The 18,777-nt window shown below is 55.8% G+C and overlaps 1 protein-coding gene across 2 annotated transcripts in view; it reads left to right on the top strand.

Annotated features, from left to right (window-relative positions):
• The window catches only part of ARID1A (AT-rich interaction domain 1A), a 57,302-nt gene that overhangs the window by 22,041 nt on the left and 16,484 nt on the right, over positions 1-18,777 (top strand). For both annotated transcript variants that reach the window (XM_054170340.1, XM_054170339.1), the window contains exons 2-4: positions 2,075-2,287; positions 2,926-3,384; positions 4,917-5,030. In XM_054170340.1, coding sequence (XP_054026315.1) covers positions 2,075-2,287; positions 2,926-3,384; positions 4,917-5,030 — 786 coding nt within the window. The remainder of the gene's footprint in view (positions 1-2,074; positions 2,288-2,925; positions 3,385-4,916; positions 5,031-18,777) is intronic.

Below are 18,777 nucleotides of genomic sequence, written 5' to 3'. Positions count from 1 at the left end.
CTCCTGCAGCCTCTGCCTCTGTTAGCATCCTGCAGCCCCCATCCATAGCAGCATCTATGGCAGCTTGAACATGAGCCATGAAACTTCCCTTCTTTAGTGTCAGTATGGATGGGAACAGGAACATGCAGCACAGCTGAGCATGGCAGGGCAGCTAGAACCTGCCTTGCTAGGAAGCAGCCCACTGGTGCCACACACATGGCCAGCTGTGAACAGCTTCACTGCAGGGGTGTGCAGGGCTGAACGGCAGTGCTGGAGGGGCCCTGGCCCTGGCTCTTAGCTGATCTGTGCCACCTTGATGCAAGTTAAGGAAAAATTTTCCTCTAAGGGTGCTGGACTTGATGATCTTTGAGGTCTCTTCTAACCTTGGTGATTCTGGAGGGCTGGAGCAGGCCCAGAGATGTTGTGAAGTCTTCTCTGGAGGGATTCCAACCTCCCCTGGCTGTTGTGCTCCTGGGCAGGCTGCTGTGGATGCCCTGCTGGAGCAGGGGGGTTGGATGGGTGAGCTCCAGAGGTTCCCCCCATCCCCACAGTGCTGGGGTCTGTCATGAAGTGAAGCTGTGCTAAGGGAGCCCAGCTGGAGCTGCCTGGGTAGCCCTTCCTTACCGGCACTGGGAGGGAGCTTCCCTGCTGTGCTGAAACTCCCTGCCGCGGCCCAGCTCCTGTTGCCCCGCAGGACCACCACGAACTCCCCACTGCTCCCCAGCTCCCTGCTGCTTGGCATGGGCTGGCTGCTGGCAGGCAAGCTGCAGCAGACAGCTGGTCAGACAAATGTTCTCAGGGGCTGTGTTGGGGCTTCAAGCTGTGCTGGCTGCTGGGGCAGGGTTTGCTGGAGTGGAGCACACTGCTCCCAGGGTTGTTTCCCTCCCAGGAAGGGTGGATTCTGCAAACATAACTGAAACACTGCTCTGCTCTCCGGGATTCCTTGGGGTTCCCAGTGGGATTTGTGGGATGTTGGCTTGTGCAGGCCTGCAGTGCCACTCCTCAAGCACCTGATCTCGGCCAGAGAGAGAGGGTGGATCTGTACAAACACCACCCCAGGGCTAGTGGCAGGAAGGAATGGTGTAATAGAGAGGCCATTGTCATGGAGATCTGGTGGAAAACATTAGTTAGGTCATCAGGAGATCAGGCAACGATTCTCATTCAGCCCAAGTGATGGAGGTTAAGGACTGTGCCTGGGATTCATTTAGAGGTCACTACAAGAGAGTCCTGCTTTGGGGTGGGGATGGGCTGCTGAGGCTGCCTGGGTCCGAGGCTGCCTTCTGAGGTGCTTGCTCTTTCCAGGAAATGGGAGTCGCTGCTCTGATGTGGCCCCAGGCAGGGGCAGTGCAGCTGAGGAGATGCTGGGAAAGCTGCATCTATTCACTCATCTCATCCTGTCTGCCCTGAAACTCAGGGAGCTGACTTGCAAGGCTGACAGATTTCTTTCTTGACACCCCCCTGCCGTGTGCCTCTGCAGGAGCTGGACTTTGGCAGCCTGCATTCTGCAAAAGGCACAGAGCAGGTGTTAAAAATACAACAAACACATCCAAAACCCCGAAGGGAGCTGCAGCCTTGGGTGCTGTGAGGGGCTGCAGCCTTGGGTGCTGTGAGGGGCTGCAGCAGTGCCCAGTGCTGCTCCCACGCCAGGCTGGGCTCATGGAGATGCAGAAGTGCAAGTGGACAGCCCCTGGTGTTCCATGTGCTAGGAGCAGGGCTGGCTGTGAACATGGGAATCTGCAGCCTGGACCTACCTGGTGGTGGAGTATCAGGATGTCAGACTGCCACTTACACTGATAATTAATCTTGCTTAATGATCCTTCTCCCCTCCTTTGCTGTTCTCTGGCCAGGGCAGACCTGGCAGCGGGAAGTGACAACTTGTGGTCGGGTTTGTGCCTTGTGAAGCCAGAGGCTGGAGAGGGCAGCAGGGATCCTGCTGGAGGGCAGGAGGGATCTGTGGCATTTAGCACCTGAGGAGAGACAAAAGAGCTGCTGCTTCTCTGCACCTGTTGATGTGTTCTGCTGGGGTTCTGGGGGAGCTGGGAGAGGTTCCTCTGTGTAGCTGGGTGGGCCTCATGTGTCTCCGCTTGCTTTGCAGCCTTCAAGCCCGATGGATCAGATGGGGAAGATGAGGCCTCAGCCCTATGGAGGAAACAACCCTTACACTCAGCAACAGGGACCTCAGGCAGGGCCCCAGCAAGGACATGGCTACCCAGGACAGCCATATGGGCCACAAACTCCTCAGAGATATCCCATGGGAATGCAAAGCAGGACGCAAAGTACAATGGGCAGCATCTCATATGCACAGCAGGTAGAGCACCCCAGCTTCTGTGGTCTGGTTACAGCAGGGCAGGCAGAGCAGCCACAAAGTGTGGGATCACATCCAGCCAGCTTGCAGGCAGCTGCTCCAGTGCCATGGAGTTTCTTCAGGCTCTGTGGATCCAGGTGGGATCAAGGACCTGTGGAATGACTGCTTCCAAGAGAGGCAATGGCAGAGCACTGACTCAAGGGAAAAATAAGCAGCAAGGAAGGCTAAGATGTTCCTTCCACTGTATTCTGGTAAAGACACAGCTCTGCTTTGCAGAGGAAATGACTCCAGGTCAGTTTGGACTCTGTGTGGTTCAGTGGCTCCTGCTGGACTGTTTGCAGGATTCTAAAGGCTTGGAGCAAGCAGCCTTCCCTCTCGGTGTCCCTCAGCCTGAAGGGTGCTTGGGTAGGGATCTCTAAAACCTTAGCAATGGTGTCTGTTAAAATTCTATTCCTACCAAGAGATGCCATGCACAGGTGACTTGTGCTGTGGCCTGGGAAGTGTCCAGGCAGGGGCATTTCCAGTGCATTCCCAGGGAGCTGCTTTGTACAGGTCTCTGATTGTTGTTTCGCTGAGCAGAACCTTTGTGTGTGTGTAAAACGCCTCCCCAGCTGCTCTAACTCTCTCCTCTTCTCCCACAGATTCCTCCTTATGGACAGCAGGGCCCCAGTGCATATGGGCAGCAAAGCCAGACCCCATACTACAACCAGCAGAGCCCTCATCCCCAGCAGCAGCCTCCATACTCTCAGCAGCCTCCATCCCAGACCCCTCACTCTCAGCCTTCGTATCAGCAGCAGCAGCAGCCTCAGCCTCAAGCTGCACAGCTTCAGACGTCGCAGCCTGCCTACTCGCAGCAGCAGTCCCAGCCGCCCCATCAGCAGTCCCCAACTCCATACCCTCAGCAGCAGCAGCCCACGGCCCCGCAGCACCCGCAGAGCCAGGCCCCCTACTCGCAGCAGCAGGCGCAGTCTCCCTACCAGCAGCAGCAGCAGGCGCCGGCAGCTCCCTCGGCGCTCTCCCAGCAGCCGTCCTCCTACCCGCCGGCGCAGCCGCAGCAGCAGGCGGCTGCCTACTCCCAGCAGCGCTTCCCCCCTCCTCAGGTGGGTCACCTGCTGCCTGCTTCCCTCCTTTGTGAGAGGGGTTTGGGCAGATCCTCTGCTCTGGGCCCGGCGGCTGGGTGCCGTGGCCGGAGCTGTGGCTCTCCCAGGCACGTCCCAGCCCAGGCATCTCTTTGCTTCACCCCAGCAGCCCACGGGCAGGGCCAGAGCTTTGCTGGCCCGGCAGCAGTTGGCTTTGCCCTCAGGATGTGATCTGGAAGTGGATCTGAGTTCCTCCAGCTGCGCAAGCAGGGTACGGAGGAGCTTGTGCACGGGGCTGGGGTGTGAGATGCACCTCCCCTCCATGCACAGCTCTGAGCCAGGCAGAGTAAAAGAGGCAGAGATGTGGTGCTGAGGGCCGTGGTTTGGCACCAGCCTTGGCAGAGTCAGGGTGGTTGGACTCGGTGGTCTCAATGGTCTTTTCCAACCAGAAGCACTCTGTGATCTCGGTGGTGGTGGTGAGAGGCGAAGCCAGGCTCACACTGCAGGTCTGAAGGTCACAGTGACACAGCAGTGCCACTGCCAGGCAGTGCCAGTCCAAAGGATTTCTTAGTGGAATGGTTCTCCTGCTGTGGTCTGTGGAGTTTCTCCAGGTGGCCTCCAGAGCTCCTTGGCTCAGTGCAACAGCAGAAGAGAGTTTGCAGAGTGACACACAGATGGTGACAGAAGAGTTTGCTCTTAAATGTGAAACATGGCTTTAGGGAGGAGGAATCAAGCAGCAAGGGCCTGGAACTGAAGCTAAAACCATGAAGCAAACTCATTCACTTTTTCCTGGACACTGTGTTGGTTTCTTTCTAATCTCTGAAAGGGACTTTTTGTAGAGGCCAAAGTGACAGACAGGAGGTGATGGCTTCAGACCAGGTTGAGATGAGACATTAGGGTGGTGAGGCTCTGGGACAGGTTGCCCAGAGAAGCTGTGGAGACTCCAAGCCTGGAAGTGGTGAAAGCTGGCTTGGATGGGGCCTTGAGCAGCCTGGGCTGGTAGGAGCTGTCCCTGCTCACTGCAGGGGGGTTGGAACTGGCTGATCTTTAAGGTCTCTTCTGGCCCAGACCAGTCTGCAATGATTCTCTGATTTATTTTCAGCAAGGCTTAATGATATTTTAATAGCTGTGTGAAAAGCTGGCTGGGACCTTTCAGGAGCCATTGCAGTGCATCAAAGGCAGCGTTGGAGAAGTTAAAGATTTTAATGGACCTGCCCTGTTTGTGTAATGAAGGACTTAGAGCTGGCCTGAGATGTTACAAGATCAAGAAGCTAAGTGAGCAGTCTCCCAGGACAGTCTCTGCTCTTCAGGATCTCTAATAAGGGAAAGGCAGAGAATTTTTGCCATGGTTTTAGCCTTCAGCTCCCAGCTCTGAGCTGCAGTGGGGCTGGGCAGTGAGTGTCCTGCAGAGCCGTGGACGTGCTGGCTCCAACGCTCTGTTTCCTGTTGCGGCCGAGTGTCACCCAGCACACACAATCCCACGTGGGAATGCAGCAGAGTGATCCCAGCAAAGCCTTTCCTGTATTCCCATTTGTGGGTTTTTGGTGTTTCAGGAGTTATCTCAAGACTCATTTGGGTCCCAGGCATCATCTGCTCCCTCAATGGCTTCCAGTAAAGGGCAAGAAGAGATGAACCTGAATCTTCAGTCCAGACCTTCTAGCCTGCCGGTGAGTGCTGAGCTGCTCTGGAGGGGAATGGGGTGAGGGCAATCAGAAGCACAGCAGGAGAAATTAGCACTGGTTGTATTCCACATGGAAATGGGAATGATGGAGGCTGCCTGTGCTTTTTTACTAAGTCATTAGCTTCTGGCTTCCCACTGGAGATTAAATGTAATTTACAAAAGTAATGGATTTGAGAGTCAAGTTTAACCCTGAGTGCTCTGGTTTGCAGGTTCTGGCTAAAAGAGTTCTTTTCTGGTTGAGCTTTCTGTTTGCAGTGCCTGAAGTTGCTGGCAGAGCAGACCCTGACCTTCAGGAGGAGGTCTCTCATTTTTATTTGACTTTCTTGCTCCTCCAGCCCATTGCTGCTCTGCTGGTAGCAGAGGGGCAGCACAGTTCCCTTTCTGAGTTGCTGGATCCTTCTGCTGCCGATTGGAGCTCCTTTGGGCCAGTCTGACTGAGCAGTTGGTGCAGAAGTCAAGTTTATTAGCACCTGGAGTGAGGAAGATCACTCACAGACAGCTCCTTCCTTGACAGATGGAGAATTGTATTTTCTGTAGCATTCTGAATCTGTTTGCTGTATGCACAGGAAGCAGCTGGGTGTGAGATGAGTTCAGCAGGTTTGGGAGCAGAACAGTTAAACTTTGGGTTAAAGCCTGGTCAAGTAAATGGAGAAAGGTTGAAAGTTTAGTTGGCACAAGCTAGCCTGGGCCTGCCTTGGAGGGAAGGCTTTGAGATGCTGGGCTCCTGATTTTGCTGCTCTCTTTGGTTGTAAGCAGTAGGAAGTGAGTGAGAGTTCATTGCTTTCATGTAGCCATTTAATCTTTCCCTCAGCCACTCAGCTGAGCCAGGCTCCTGAGCTGCAGCTGCCTCGGTCAGGGGAGGGTGAGCTGTGCATGGAGCAAAGTTATTTTTGCTCTCAGCAACGAGAACAGCTTTGTTGTGAGCCCCTTGAAATAATCCTTCTGGATGGTGGGGACCAAAACCCCAAGTGATTCCAGTCCTGCCCCCTGATGGGAGCAGTTGTGGGTTGCTTCCTTTTTTCTTTCCCCCTATCTTTTCTTTTCCCCTTTTTAAATACATTATTTTTCCCCTTCCTTTTGGACCCTGATTACAAAGATTTAATTTGTTCTGAGGCCTGGGGGGGGGGGGGGGGAGTCCTTCTAAATAGCATGTTTCTTTCCACTCTGCCTCTCCACAAGTTCTTCCATGTGACCATCTGCTGGCAAAGAAAGGAGGGAAAGTGAAGGCAGTGAAGTAATTGAAGCAATTGCTGTAGCTGGGAACGGTTGGAAGTCCTGCTCCATGGCCTTGTTGATGCAGCCTCAATGAATCCTACCAATCAGCTCCCTCTGACTCAGATTATAGGAATTAGTTGCCCTGCTTAGCAGAAGTGGCTCCTGCTCAGCACCACGTGGGAGTTTGTTTTATACCTTGTGGTTAAATGGATTTGGCCCCTCTCAAGTTTCGCCTTTTGCCAAGCAGTGGAAGGGAAGAGCTTCAGCTCTGCTGTGGGGGAGTGGGATCCAGGTGAAAAGGCTTAAACCATGGAATCCCAGAATGGCTCAGCTTGGAAGGGACCTCAGAGCTCATCTGTTCCAACCTGCCCCCCAAGGCCTGCTCAAGGCCTCATCCAACCTGGCTTTGATCACCCCCAGGCAGGAGGCATCCACAGCAGAGTTCCAGAGTCTCAGCACCCTCCTACTGAGGAACTTCTTCCTCAGCTCCAGTCTAACCCTGCTCTGCCTCAGCTTCAGACCATCCCCCCTTGGCCTGTCTCTACACCTTCATGAGAAGTCCCTCTGCAGCCTTCCTGGAGGATCCCTTCAGCTATTGCCAGGCAGCTCTGCCTGGTTTAGAAAGTCTTCTCCTGGTTGGGAGGACTCCTGGATGCCTGCTTGGTTCTGCATCACTTCACACAAGTGTGGTTTGTGGTGGTTTAATTTTTTGTGGAGTTGTGAGCCCTCTGCCAAGCCTCAGTGGGCACTGTGGAATAGCTCCCTGGGTAGCTTGGAATTGGTGCCAGTGGTGCCATGCATCATCTTTAATTAAACAGAGAGCAGCTCCAGCAGGAGAAGCTGCTTCCTGCTCTTTAGGTTCCTAGGAGGGGTTGGATTTCTGCTCCCAGAGCCTTCCCAGAGCTTTGGCCTTTGCACAGGAATGTTGCACATCAGCTGTGACGTTGGAGCTCTGAGCAGCAGAGGGGAGAATACTGCTGGGGCTGGTCCTGTCCCCGTGCCAGGAGGTGCTGATCTCCTGGTTGGTGACATTGTTAAGTTGTTCAACTCCTGGGGCTTTGCTTGGCAGATGTCACACTGATGTTCTGGCAGCCTTCAAGGTACCTTCCCAAGAATGGTTTTTGTGTCGCTAACTAAACTTTGTCCTGGCAATTTTGCTGCATTCAGACTTGGAAGAGCAGAAGGTTCAGATCCCTGCTTTGTTGAATGCTTTCTCCTGCCACCTGGAAGCAGCGGGGTGGCTGCTCTTCCATTCTGCTGTAGCCTGCTCTGGCTTGGTCCCTGGCTTGTGCCCTTCCTGAGGCCGCCGGGGCGAGGCGCGGTGCTGCGGAGGCTGCTGAGGTGCTGTGCGGTGCTGCGGAGGCCGCTGGGGCGCAGTGCTGCGGAGGCCGCTGAGGTGCTGTGTGGCACTGTGGAGGCTGCTGAGGTGCTGTGCGGTGCTGTGGAGGCTGCTGGGGCGCAGTGCTGCGGAGGCCGCTGAGGTGCTGTGTGGCGCTGTGGAGGCCGCTGGGGCGCGGCGCTGTGTTGTGGAGGCCACCGGAGTGCTGTGCGGTGTTGTGGAGGCTGCCGGGGCACTGTGTTGTGGAGGCTGCTGCAGTGCTGTGTGGCGCTGCGGAGGCCGCTGAGGTGCTGTGCGGTGCTGCAGAGGCCACTGAGGTGCTGTGCGGCGCTGCGGAGGCTGCTGGGGCGCAGCGCTGTGGAGGCCGCTGAGGTGCTGTGCGGTGCTGTGGAGGCTGCTGGAGCGCAGCGCTGTGGAGGCCGCTGAGGTGCTGTGTGGTGCTGTGGAGGCTGCTGGAGCGCAGCGCTGTGGAGGCCGCTGAGGTGCTGTGCGGTGCTGTGGAGGCCCCTGAGGTGCTGTGCGGCACTGCGGAGGCCGCCGGGGCGCGGCGCCGTGCTGTGGAGGCCGCCGAGCTGCTGCTGCTGACCTGGGCTCACTGAGCCTCCACAGTGATGCATCCCTGCCAGGGTCCTGGCTGCTGCTGGCTTCCTCCAGCAGTCTGGGAGGAGAACTCTGAAGGGTTTGCTGCTTCCCTAGGGAATCTCTGTCAGGATTGCAGCTAAACGGAACTCGGATTGCTGCGTATGGGAGAAGTGAAGTGCAGCCTTCTGTGGCTGGCTGTAAGAGAGGAGCAGGGCTCCTTGGTACAAACCTGCTCCTCCCAGGACATTCCCTCTGCTCTTCTCCCTGGCAAAGATTTTTTCCTGGCAAGTTGTCTGCAGTTTCTTCAGTGTCTTTACCTTTTGAGGCTTGGGTTCTGAGCCCGCAGGACTGTTAATCGCCTTCTGCTTAGGTGTGGAAGGTGCTGGGAACAAGTAGAGGAGAAGCCAGGAGGGTGCTGGGACATCAGCGGTTTGGATTGCAAATCAGTTCTGCTGCAAAGCTCTCTGGAGTCTGGAGGTTTGTTGGGAGGAGTTTTGTGTTTTGCTGTGGATCATGCAGCAAGGTCAGGTTGGATGAGGCCCTGAGCAGCCAAGTCTGGTTGGGAGGTGTCCCTGCCTGTGGCTGCCAGGCTGGAGTAGATGATCTCCGAGGTCCCTTCCAACCCAAGCCATTCTGTGCCTCTATGAAACACATCTTGCCCCAGTGTGCCCTGTGGGCTGCCTGGAGGAGCTGAGTGTGAGTTCCTGATGTCTTTGGGATGGATGAGGAGCAGAGCACTGAGGTGAGGGTTGCCACACACCAGGCTGTCTGTACCTTCCCAGCCGCAGAAGTTGGTGTCTGTGGTGTTAGGGCTTCCAGGCCATTTCTAAAGCAGAGCTGAGCTGGCACCAGTGTGTACTGGCTTGGACTTGCTGTTCACTGCACCTGCTGGGGTGTCTTCAGGGAAGGCTTGCTGTCAGTGGAGCTCCAGGCTTCTGTGAGAGCAGGGTTGTTTCCAGCACTGCTTTGGTACAAAAGGTTCTGCGCAGGGTGAGACTCCTTTTGGGAGGCCCTGAAATAGGAAGGTTGTGTTGGGTTGCTCCAGGGAATGGAGCAAACTGGGGCAGAAGCTTCAGAATTCCCAGCCCAGACTGTCCTGAGTTTGTTTGGGTCAGTGTGCTGTGCAGCCTGGGGGAGAAACCCCTGCCCTGGGCAGCTTATTTTTGTCTTGGTTTGCTGTGGGAGTTGTTCTGATCTCAGTGTTTTGCACTATTGGAAACCTGGTTTGCTTATTCAGCTGCTCTTCATTTTGGTTCATCTCCCATTTTTCCCCCCTCTGAAAAGTGTCTTGTCAGTGGCAGAGAGGAATCTGAGCAGCTACAAACAAATTCCTGATCCATCTTTAACTCTGGCAGGTGCCTTCTGGTCGTGGGGCTCTGCAGCACGCCTTCAGCAGCGTCAGGTTTTGTGGAGGAGGAAGAGGAATGAGGCTGCAGAGTTTGGCTTGTGCAGAGAGAGCCTCTCTGTGAATGCCCCCCAGCAGCTGTGGGGTCTCCTCCTTTGGTTGCCTCTTCCTTTCTCAGGGAAGGGAGGAAGGGCTGTGGGCGCTGGAGGTTGTCAGGGAAGCGCTGCTTGGCTTCTCCCTTCTCACAGAGTGGTCGCTGGTGCCCGAAGTGGGACAGAGCTGAGCTCTGTCAGCTGCGTCCTCTGACCTGGAAACAATCACTGCAACAGGCTGGAAAGCAGCAAAAGTCTGTGTCTGAGCTGCTGTGGATGAGGAGGGAGGTGCAGCCCAGCGCATGAAGGCTTCCTTAAAAATTCCTGGAGCTCAAAATTAATCATTTTGGCAATCTGGGGAGGAGGATGGGAAGAGAACCTCATCCAGCTGGATCTGCTGGGCACTGCAAGCACTTCCTGCCCGTGTTTGGTTTGTATTTGGCCTTTTGAGCTTGGCTTATTGCTTGCCTTAAGAGAGGGATTAGTGATGTATGCATTTCAAAGCAGGGGAGCTGCATGCTGTGCTGTTTGGGCATGGCAGTGGCTATGCAGAGAAGCACTCCAGCACCTGGAGGCTTGCCCTGAGGAGCCCAGTACCTGAAACACAGGTACTGGAGAGATGCTGCATTCCAGTGTGTGCTGATCTGAAGCTTTCTGTCCCGAGTTCTGCCCAGTTTGTCCCAAGCTGTGATAGAAGGGAGCTGGAAGGGTTTAATGCCTGACCGAGGCTTCTCTGCCTAAGCTTTTCCCCGGGGGGGATGGTGGCCATCCTTGCTCTGTGGCTTCTCCAGAGGGCTCTGCCTTTCTGTCAGTGTCTTGTTGATTTTGCTAATGGTGGAGAGTGTTGGGTGCAGCTCACAGAGCTACCCTGATCTTGCAGCCACCCAGGCGGTGTGGGAGGGGTCAGAACAAGATGATCTCGAAGGTCCCTTCCAGCCCAAACCTTTCTCTGGTGCTGTGCTTCACGCCTGTGACCTGCTTCTCAGGGCTGCTCAGCTATTTGTCCATGTGGCAATTTTCTCTCCTCCCAGCCCTTCCTCCGGGTTGCAGCAGAGCTAATCCAGGCTGGTGCCTGGGAGGAAGCTCCCCACGCAGGCTGCAGCGGCCCGCGGCCCTTCGCCTTGCCCAGGAGCAGCGAGGCCCTGCCGAGGCTCCGCTGCCGCAGCTGGGCCGGAGCCTGCGCCCTGCTCGCTGCCGGCCTCCTTTCCTGTTTCTATTCTGGTCGGGAGCAGCTCAGCTCAGCTCAGCTCAGCTCTGCTTCCTGCCTGCACGCCGAGCACAGTCCCCTAGCCCCCAGCCTTGCTCTTCTCGGCAGCGATTCTGGTTACAGCCCCCAGGGAAAGAGGAGCTGGGGAGGCAGGCGGCAGGGAGGGCTGGCAGCTGGCTGGGGAGGAAAGGAGCTGGTGTCCTGTCGGGCTGGGCCAGGGCCAGGAGCTGGTCAGTGGTCATCAGGAAAGAGCTGTGGGCTGACCAGCTGTGCTCTTGAAGCCCAAAGTGTAGCCCTGAGCCCTGCCCCGGTGCCCCCATCCCGGCCTCCCCATGCCCCATCCCAGCCAAACGCAGAGAGGTGACCCCAGGCTTCCCAGAGCGCTTCCCAGAGCCTCACTGCTGCGGGGCAGGGAGCTCAGGAGTTCACTTCCCTGTGCCTGCTGACTTGGTGCCATTGGAGACCCTTTGAAAGGTGCAGAAGCCTCTTCCAGTCTGCCAGCAGACCGCTAGAGCCTCCTCCTGAGAGGGAGGCCCAGGAAGTGACTTGGGACAAGGGCTTGTGTGGAGAGGAGAGGGGGAATGGGTTGAAGCTTGAGGAGGGAGATGGAGGCTGGAGATTAGGAAGAAATCCTTTCCAGTGAGGGTGGAGAGACACTGGCACAGGTGCCCAGGGAGGCTGTGGGTGCCTCTTCCCTGGAGGTGTTCAAGGCCTGGAGCAACCTGGGCTGGTGGAGGTGTCCCTGCCCATGGCAGGGGGCTGGAACTGGATGAGCTTTAAGGTCTCTTCCAAACCAAACCATTCTGTGGGTGTTTGGCTCCTCTGCCCTTTCCACCAAAACTGGAGCCCTGCCAGGGGCCCACACCGTGCAGAGGAGGTGGGGGGTCCATGTTGTGACCTTGGTCTGTGTGCAGAAGCCTTTTATTGAAAGAAAAGACAAGAGAAGGTTGAGTTTCCTGAAAGGAGCAGAAGTGACACCTCCAGGAATTGCCTCTTCTGTCACCCTGACCCCGAGGGTGGCACAGGGCCTGCGTCAGCGCCTGGCCCGGGCCAGGTTTCCATGGTTATGTCACCTCTGCCCCTGCAGGCTCCCTGCTCCCAGCCAGGGCAGAGTTCCCTCCGTTCCTTCCAAACGTGCTGCGGTGTCCATGTCCCACCCAGGTGAGCAGCCCCTGGGTGCAGCGCCGCAGGCAGGTGCTGGCTGGAGGTGCCCCAGCTGGCAGTGCTGGGGGGGCTCAGCCATGGCTCTGTCGCTGCCTCCCCACAGGCAGGAGGCATTTGGGGGAGGAGCTGCCAGCTGGCTCTGCAGCAGCTTTTGCCAGCCAGAGCACTGCCAGGCTCGTCAGGTTGGCAAACCCTGATAACCTGGGAGGTCTTGGAAGGGAGATTTCCTCCCTTGTCTCCTAGAATCTTCCTTCCTTCCACTTCTTCAGGAGTTGATTCTGTCCCTCTGAATCGTTCCAGAGAAGCCAACAGCAGCACTAAAAGCTGAGCTGTGTTGAAAATGCCAAGCTCTGGCCTGAGCAGGGGCCTTGGTTCTGCAGTGGTTTCAGACTCCTGCCTTGGCTGTGTGGCTTTGCCCAGCCTGGCTGGTGTGGTTGGCATGGTGGCACAGTCACATGCTGAGATGACTAAATGCTTTTGGAGTCTGAACTGAACGCATCAGAGACTGGCAAGTGCCTTCCAGAGGAAGCACTGCTGGGGAACTGGAACGTCCTTATGGCTGGCAGGGAGAGGGCAGCCTCCTGCCTCGTAGGTGATTCAGTGTTTCGTGGGAGCTGGGGTTTGTCTTCAGACTGATGGAGAATTACTTCAAAACCTCTGGAAGGGAAACAAAAGCTCTTCAAACAAAGGGGCTGCAACCTGTGCTCCTAGAGGCACAGAATGGTTTGGGTTGGAAAAGCTCTCTGAGATCACCCAGTCCAACCAGCAACCCAGCTGGGTTCCAAAGGGTTAAAATGGGAGCTCTGCTGGAGAGTTTGGCTGCTGCCTTTCCCAGGGCCCTGCAGAGGGGCTCAGCACCCAGCAGTCCCCAGGTGCTGCTGCCTGCCAGGGGTGGCTGAGGCATGGTTCCTCCTGCTCCACTTTGTGCTGCAAGTCCAACGTTGGGCGCTCTGCTCTCCGAAGATGGAGAACGTGAAACCTGCCGGGGGGGAGGGAAGGGAAGGCCCCACCCCCTACCTCCCTGTTATTTTATGGTTTTAAATTTTATTTGGAGGGGGAGAGGGGAGGAGGGAGGAGGGGTGACAGAGGGCAGGAGCAGGAGATGTGATTAAAGCTGCTGCCGAGCAGATCCGTGGGAGTGGAGTATCGACCTCTGAGGAATCAATGGCTGCTGCGGGAGCGGCGCTGGCTGCTCTGCCAGCTCTCCCCTTGCAGGAATGTAGTAAAGCCAGCAGCACTTCCCTCTCCCATCCTCCCTGCTGGTTTTGTGTTCTGTGTGTCCCTGCTTTCTGCCAGGCACCCAGGCTCACCTACATTTGCCGAGGTGGATTAGAACAGCAGCCTCGTTTTTGCCGTCGGAGTGGAGCTGCGCCGTGGCACCGAGCCCCTCCTCCCGACAGCCTCCTTTCCAAATGCTCTTTTTTTTCCCCTGCAGTGCAGCTACAGCCAGCAGCTTCCACCAGTTTGTCTAAAGCCAGCCTGGAAGAATTGAGCTTTTCAGCTGCTTTTTTTTGAGCAGGGAAACCACACAAATCTCTCTTGCATGTTCTAGTCCCCATCTTAGGTTTGTAATTGTCGGTGCTGATGCCTGAGAGGAGCTTCAACTGCTGGGAAGGGAAGGGAAGGGAACATGGAGTCCAGCTAGCAGGGGCTGGAGCCTTGCTGGGGTTACCTGCCTGCTGTTTGTTGTAGTGGGCAGGTGGTTTTCCTCTGAAGCAGTAGAAGTCCAGCACTTGTTCCCTTTGTGTGAGGACTGCTGGGGTGAGTGAGCAGCCTGCTGGAGTAGGGCTGGCAGGGTTTGTGCACTCCTGGCTTTGTAAGCAGGTTCTTGGGGTTTTCTCAGGAGCTTGCTGCAGAACCTCAGAACTGAGCCTAGTTCCTGGCTGCTCACATGTGGGGCTTGCTCAGAACAGAGCTGGAGCTGCCAGGGATGTGTGCAAGGGCCCAAACCCAGGGATTTCATTGCACAGTTCAATTCCTTTGTTCTTCTGATTGCTGACCTTGTCCCATCTTGAAGGACATTTGAAGAGGTGAGGCCATGAACTGAAAAAGCTCTCCCAGAGCACAGCAGTGTTCAGGGCAGCTCACGCTGGTGTGGCAGCGACCTTCCCCCTGGCTGTTCCCCGGTTCTGATGCCAGGACAGAAGTCATCTAAACCCAAACCTCTCAGCACCTGAGAGCTGTGTGGCAGTGGAGGAGAGCTGTGTGTGGGCAAGGGGACAGCAGCTCATGTTGCTAGGCCTTGGTGATATTTGAGGCCCCTTCAGTCATCCTGGGTAGCTTGGGAACGTGGATGGAGTTGCTTCCTGACGTGTGGGAAACCAAACCAGCGGCAGGCAGACTGGCAGCTTAGAAAGAGGCATTTTGGGGCTGTACCCCAGGCCTCCTGCAGGGCACACAGGAAGAGTGCTCACAGCACCTTTCACTTCACTTTCCATTCCAGAAGTGGTGTAGATGTGGTGAGAGGTTTCACTGGAGAGACATCCTGCACACATCATTCCTCCTGCTCTTGGTCTCTTCTCCATTCCCTGTGGGCACCAAGAGTGGGACTGGAAAACTCCATTCTGACTCTCATCAGCAAGAAAAAACTGTGGAGACAGCAGGTTGTAGAGGGAAAGTTATCAGCTGGGTATCTCCTGTAGCTTAGCTTCTGTTCCCCAGCTCCAGCTTCTGCTTCCTCCTGGAAAACCAAACTGGCAGAGGCAATACAGTGAGCAGGAAGGTGGTGGCAGAGCCCTCTCCAGGCCCTTCCATCTCATCCGTGGAAATCTCAAGCCAGGGGTGCTGGGTGTGCTGTGGGTGTGTAAGTGGAGCACACCAAGGTCTCTGGGCCACTCTCTGCTAGGAGACAGAGTGCTCTGTGAGGCAGAAGCTGGGAAATGGAGCTGCAGGGAGATCCTGGGCTGCCAGTCAGCTGTGACTCTGGTGACAGCACTGAGGTGTTTTGGGTGTGGAAATAAAGGGGAAGGGAAGGACAAGCTCATGAGTTTGAAAGTGTTCTTGAAAAGAAACTGCAGGGGAAAATGAGATTATAGCAGAAGGCCTTTCACTTAGGGGCAGTGAAGAGGCTTTTCCCCTTTCAGGGAATAAATGCAGCCATTGTTCTCTGGTCTTGCTCAGGAGCGTCTTCGTGGAAGCCACTGCCCCTCCACAATTTGTAAGCTCCACCACATGCTCAGCTCCAGATCATAATTTCCTTGAGTGCTATCTGGTGATCTGATAGTGCCTGCAATCATTACAGCCTCTGCTCCTTCCCTCTTCCCCCACACTTCTCACATGCACTTCAGGTTGGGCATGGGCAGGGGAGAGGCAGGGGAGGGCAGCAGTGCCCGGTGAGATCAGTTTGCTTTCTGGTCAGTCTTCCTGCTCTTCCAGATCAGTGGGATGGGCCAGAGTGGAGGCTTGGATCTCTTCTCCTCTGGTGTTTGTCGCCTTGATCTTCAGTGTTTCTCCTTGTTTCATCTCTGTTTGTTTAACAAATGAGTTTGTATCAGATCCTTGCTCTCCTCACCAGCCTCCCTGCTGCGGCTGCCTTGCCTCCTCATGCCAGGACTCGCAGCCCTTCCCCTGAGACAGATGAACTCCCCTGCCCCCTCCCTCGGGCACCAGATCCTGTGATTGCAGGCAGGGTTTTGCTGTGGTGTGAAGAGGAGAAGGTGCTAGCTGCCGAGCCCTCGTTTGGCGGCGGCGCTGCCAGAGCGGCGCTGGCAGCGGCGAGGGCTGGGGGCCGCCAGGCGCAGCTGGAGCCGCTCCGGTCCCGGGGTCCCCGCAGGCTTCCGCTATCAGGTCACAGCCCAGAATAACACTGGGCACTATTTCAAGGGAAGAAACTCAGGCTTTGGGGCTGCAGCCAGCCTGGAGTGTGAGATTCTGTGTGAAATAGTTGGAATCCCTCCAGCGTTTTTGATCTGCATGGCAGATGAGCAATAAAAGGCATAAGAAACACATTGGGAACACGTGAGGAGAGTCTCCAGACCCTGACGTTTCCTTCCAGTTGGCAGAGTTGCTGCTGTCAAGCCTCACCTCCTGTCTCAGCTCCATTGGCTGTGCTCGTGGGAGGAGGGAAGGGGAGAGCCCTTCTCCTGGCTTTCCAGGTCTCCTCCTGATGCTCTGTGGGAGGCAAACAAAGCCTCCCAGGCCCTCTCCTCTTGGGCTCGCTCCAGAGCCTGCCGCCGGCAGCAGGTCTCCATTATTTCAAGGAGGGTTTCTGTTGTTAAAGGCTTCCCTGCTAGGGCTGCCCTGAAAGTGCTCTGGAGGGAGACTGAGAGATTTCTTTTCCCCCTAGTTTGTGGTGCACTCAGGTACCTGAGACACCAGCTGGAGGGTGCCCTTGGCTCTGGTTAAGAAAAGCCAACCCCCCACTGTGCCTGGATGGTTGGCATCCTGAGAAAACACCTGGCTGGAGAGCAGCTCCCTGCTGATCAGCTGCTTGCACTTAGGCATTCCAGTCCCTGCCTCTCCTCCTTCCCCTTGCAGGAGTCTCCCTTCTGAGGAACTTAGTCCTGCCGAAGAACCTGCTCAGGAAATGCTGCTCTGCTGGCAGTGTTCCTCTGCTGGGGAGCTGCTGGGATTCATAAACGTGGAGCTGAAAGTCACTTTCTGAGTTGCTGGATTTTTATGGTCCTGTTCCAGTTCATGTCCTGACACCCAAGGAAGGCTGAGAGGAAATCCACTTCTAACAGTTTTCAGCTGATCTGAGAGGCTGCTCCCCAGCTTCCTAGCTTGAAGGCTGCTGTTGCTGCATGTGAGGTCCCTGCTGGTATGCCAGCAATGCAGAGGGGCCCTGGTCCTCGTGGCCCAAGCAGCTCTGCATTAACCTGCTTAATTAAAACTGAATGTTAGTAAATGACTCTCAGCACTTAAGCTGAGCTTTGATGCCTGCCTCGGCAAGGTCACAGCCCTCAGCTTCAGAGACCCTGATGGAGCTCCTCAGGAGTTCATTTCCAAAGGCTTTCTAACCTTGCTTCATTTTCTATCTTGCAGAGATCTTCCTGCCTGCCCTTACCAAGCCAGCTCCTCCCAGTCTGCCCAGCTCCTGTGTGAATATTGCTCAGCCCACGGAGCAGAGAGGGACCTCCTCAGAGCCAGGAGGCAAACCTCCCTTGCCTCTGGGGGAGGCTGTCACCCACAGCCCCCAACAGCAGGGAGCTTCCACCTTTCACCCTCCACACTTGCTCTGTGTCTGTCCTCTTGTGCCAGGATTTTGTCTCAGGTGTCCATCTGTAAAATGTTTTGTCCCCTGAGCCTAAAAAAAATCCTCTCTCCCCTGAGCAGCTGCAGGCTCTGCCCCTCTGCTCTGGAGGTTTGACTGCCCTGAAGGGCTCATGGTGGGGGAGATTTTGAAGCTGCAAAGGGTTTTAGACTCCAACTTCATTTCAGTGATGATTGGGGAAAAAAGCATTTGATGATTCAAACTGAAAGTACCTTCATGTGTTTAAGTGAAATGAGGTCTGTGAGGGGGCAGAGCCCTGGAGCAGGCTGCCCAGAGAGGTTGTGCAGTCTCCTTCACTGGAGACCTTCAAGACCTTCCTGGATGTGTTCCTGTGTGACCTGCCCTGGGTGACCCTGCTCTGGCAGGGGGCTTGGCCTGGATGATCTCCAGAGGTCCCTTCCAGCCCTACACTCCGTGGTTCTGTGAAACAGCAGCACTGACATCCAGCTTTAGGTTGGACTGAGCTGGCTTCTGGACATTCTGATCCCTTCATTGTCTTAGGGGGGACTCTAGATGTGAAGCTTGGACTGCTGGCTGAAGTTAGCTGCAGTGAGTCTCAGGGAGGGGAGTGTTCTGCTCCTGGTTGTGCTGGTTGCTGCCTTTCAGTGCAAGATGTTGGAACTGCTGCTTTCTGCAGGAGGAAGGTGGAGTTTGTCAAAGTTGTCCTGGGGAAAAAGGCCAAGAACCTGCATCAGGCAGCAGTGCTTTTGGTGTTCCACCAGGGAGGCAGTGAACATTGCAGGAGCTCTCAGCCACTATTTTTAGGCTGCTTCTGCAGTTTCTGTAGCTTTCAGTGAAATAAACCAAAGCTCTTTGGTTTTGTTCCTCAGGAAGGGAATACTTCAGCAGTAAACAAATATACCTCTGAGACAGTGGTGCAGGAAATGATCTCTGAGACAGAAGCAGTAATGGGAGGAAGGACACTCAGCACCCCCCCAGGTGACTGCTGCTTTCTGCTCAAGTGCAGTGTTTGCCAGCATGGGGTAGAGCATTTTGCTCAAATTCCACTCTTCAGGCAGCCAAGATTGGCCTAATGCAGCAGGCAGCTGAGTGTGCCCAGCTCTCACCTTTGTCCTCCTGCCCCTCACTGTCTATCCAAGTGTGGGGAGGTGGTTGGGTGTCTCCCAGCTTGGTGCTTGTGCTTCCTGTCAGTCCCAGTTGTCCACCTGCTGGGAGGTGGTGGCATGTGGCTCTCCAGCTCAGGTGATGGGGAGGTTGTCAGAGCCTTCTCCCCTGTCCCACATCCCCTGGCAGGCAGGGGTGGTGCAGGGCTAGGGCTCCTGCTCGCTTCTGCAGGCTGAGTTGGCAGTGCCTGTGTCTGAGGTCCTTCACACAGCATGGAGCTGGGCAAGTGTTACCTGAACTGCTGCTGCAGCAGGCAGCATCCATCCCCCCCAGTGCAGATGAGAGCAGGGTGTCCAAGGTGTTTATCAGTTGGCTCAGCCCTTCCTGGTGGTGCTTGGAATGAGGCTGCTCTGATGCTGGCCAGCTGAGCTCTGTGCAGAGGGAGCTGATCTGAGATGCCTTCAGGGCTCAGGCTGGAACACCTCTGAGCCAGGGCTGATTGCTCTGAAGGC

The sequence above is a fragment of the Dryobates pubescens genome, chromosome 20 (genome assembly GCF_014839835.1).
Source record: "Dryobates pubescens isolate bDryPub1 chromosome 20, bDryPub1.pri, whole genome shotgun sequence".
NCBI lineage: Eukaryota > Metazoa > Chordata > Aves > Piciformes > Picidae > Dryobates > Dryobates pubescens.
This window is presented reverse-complemented; position numbering and strand designations above follow the sequence as displayed.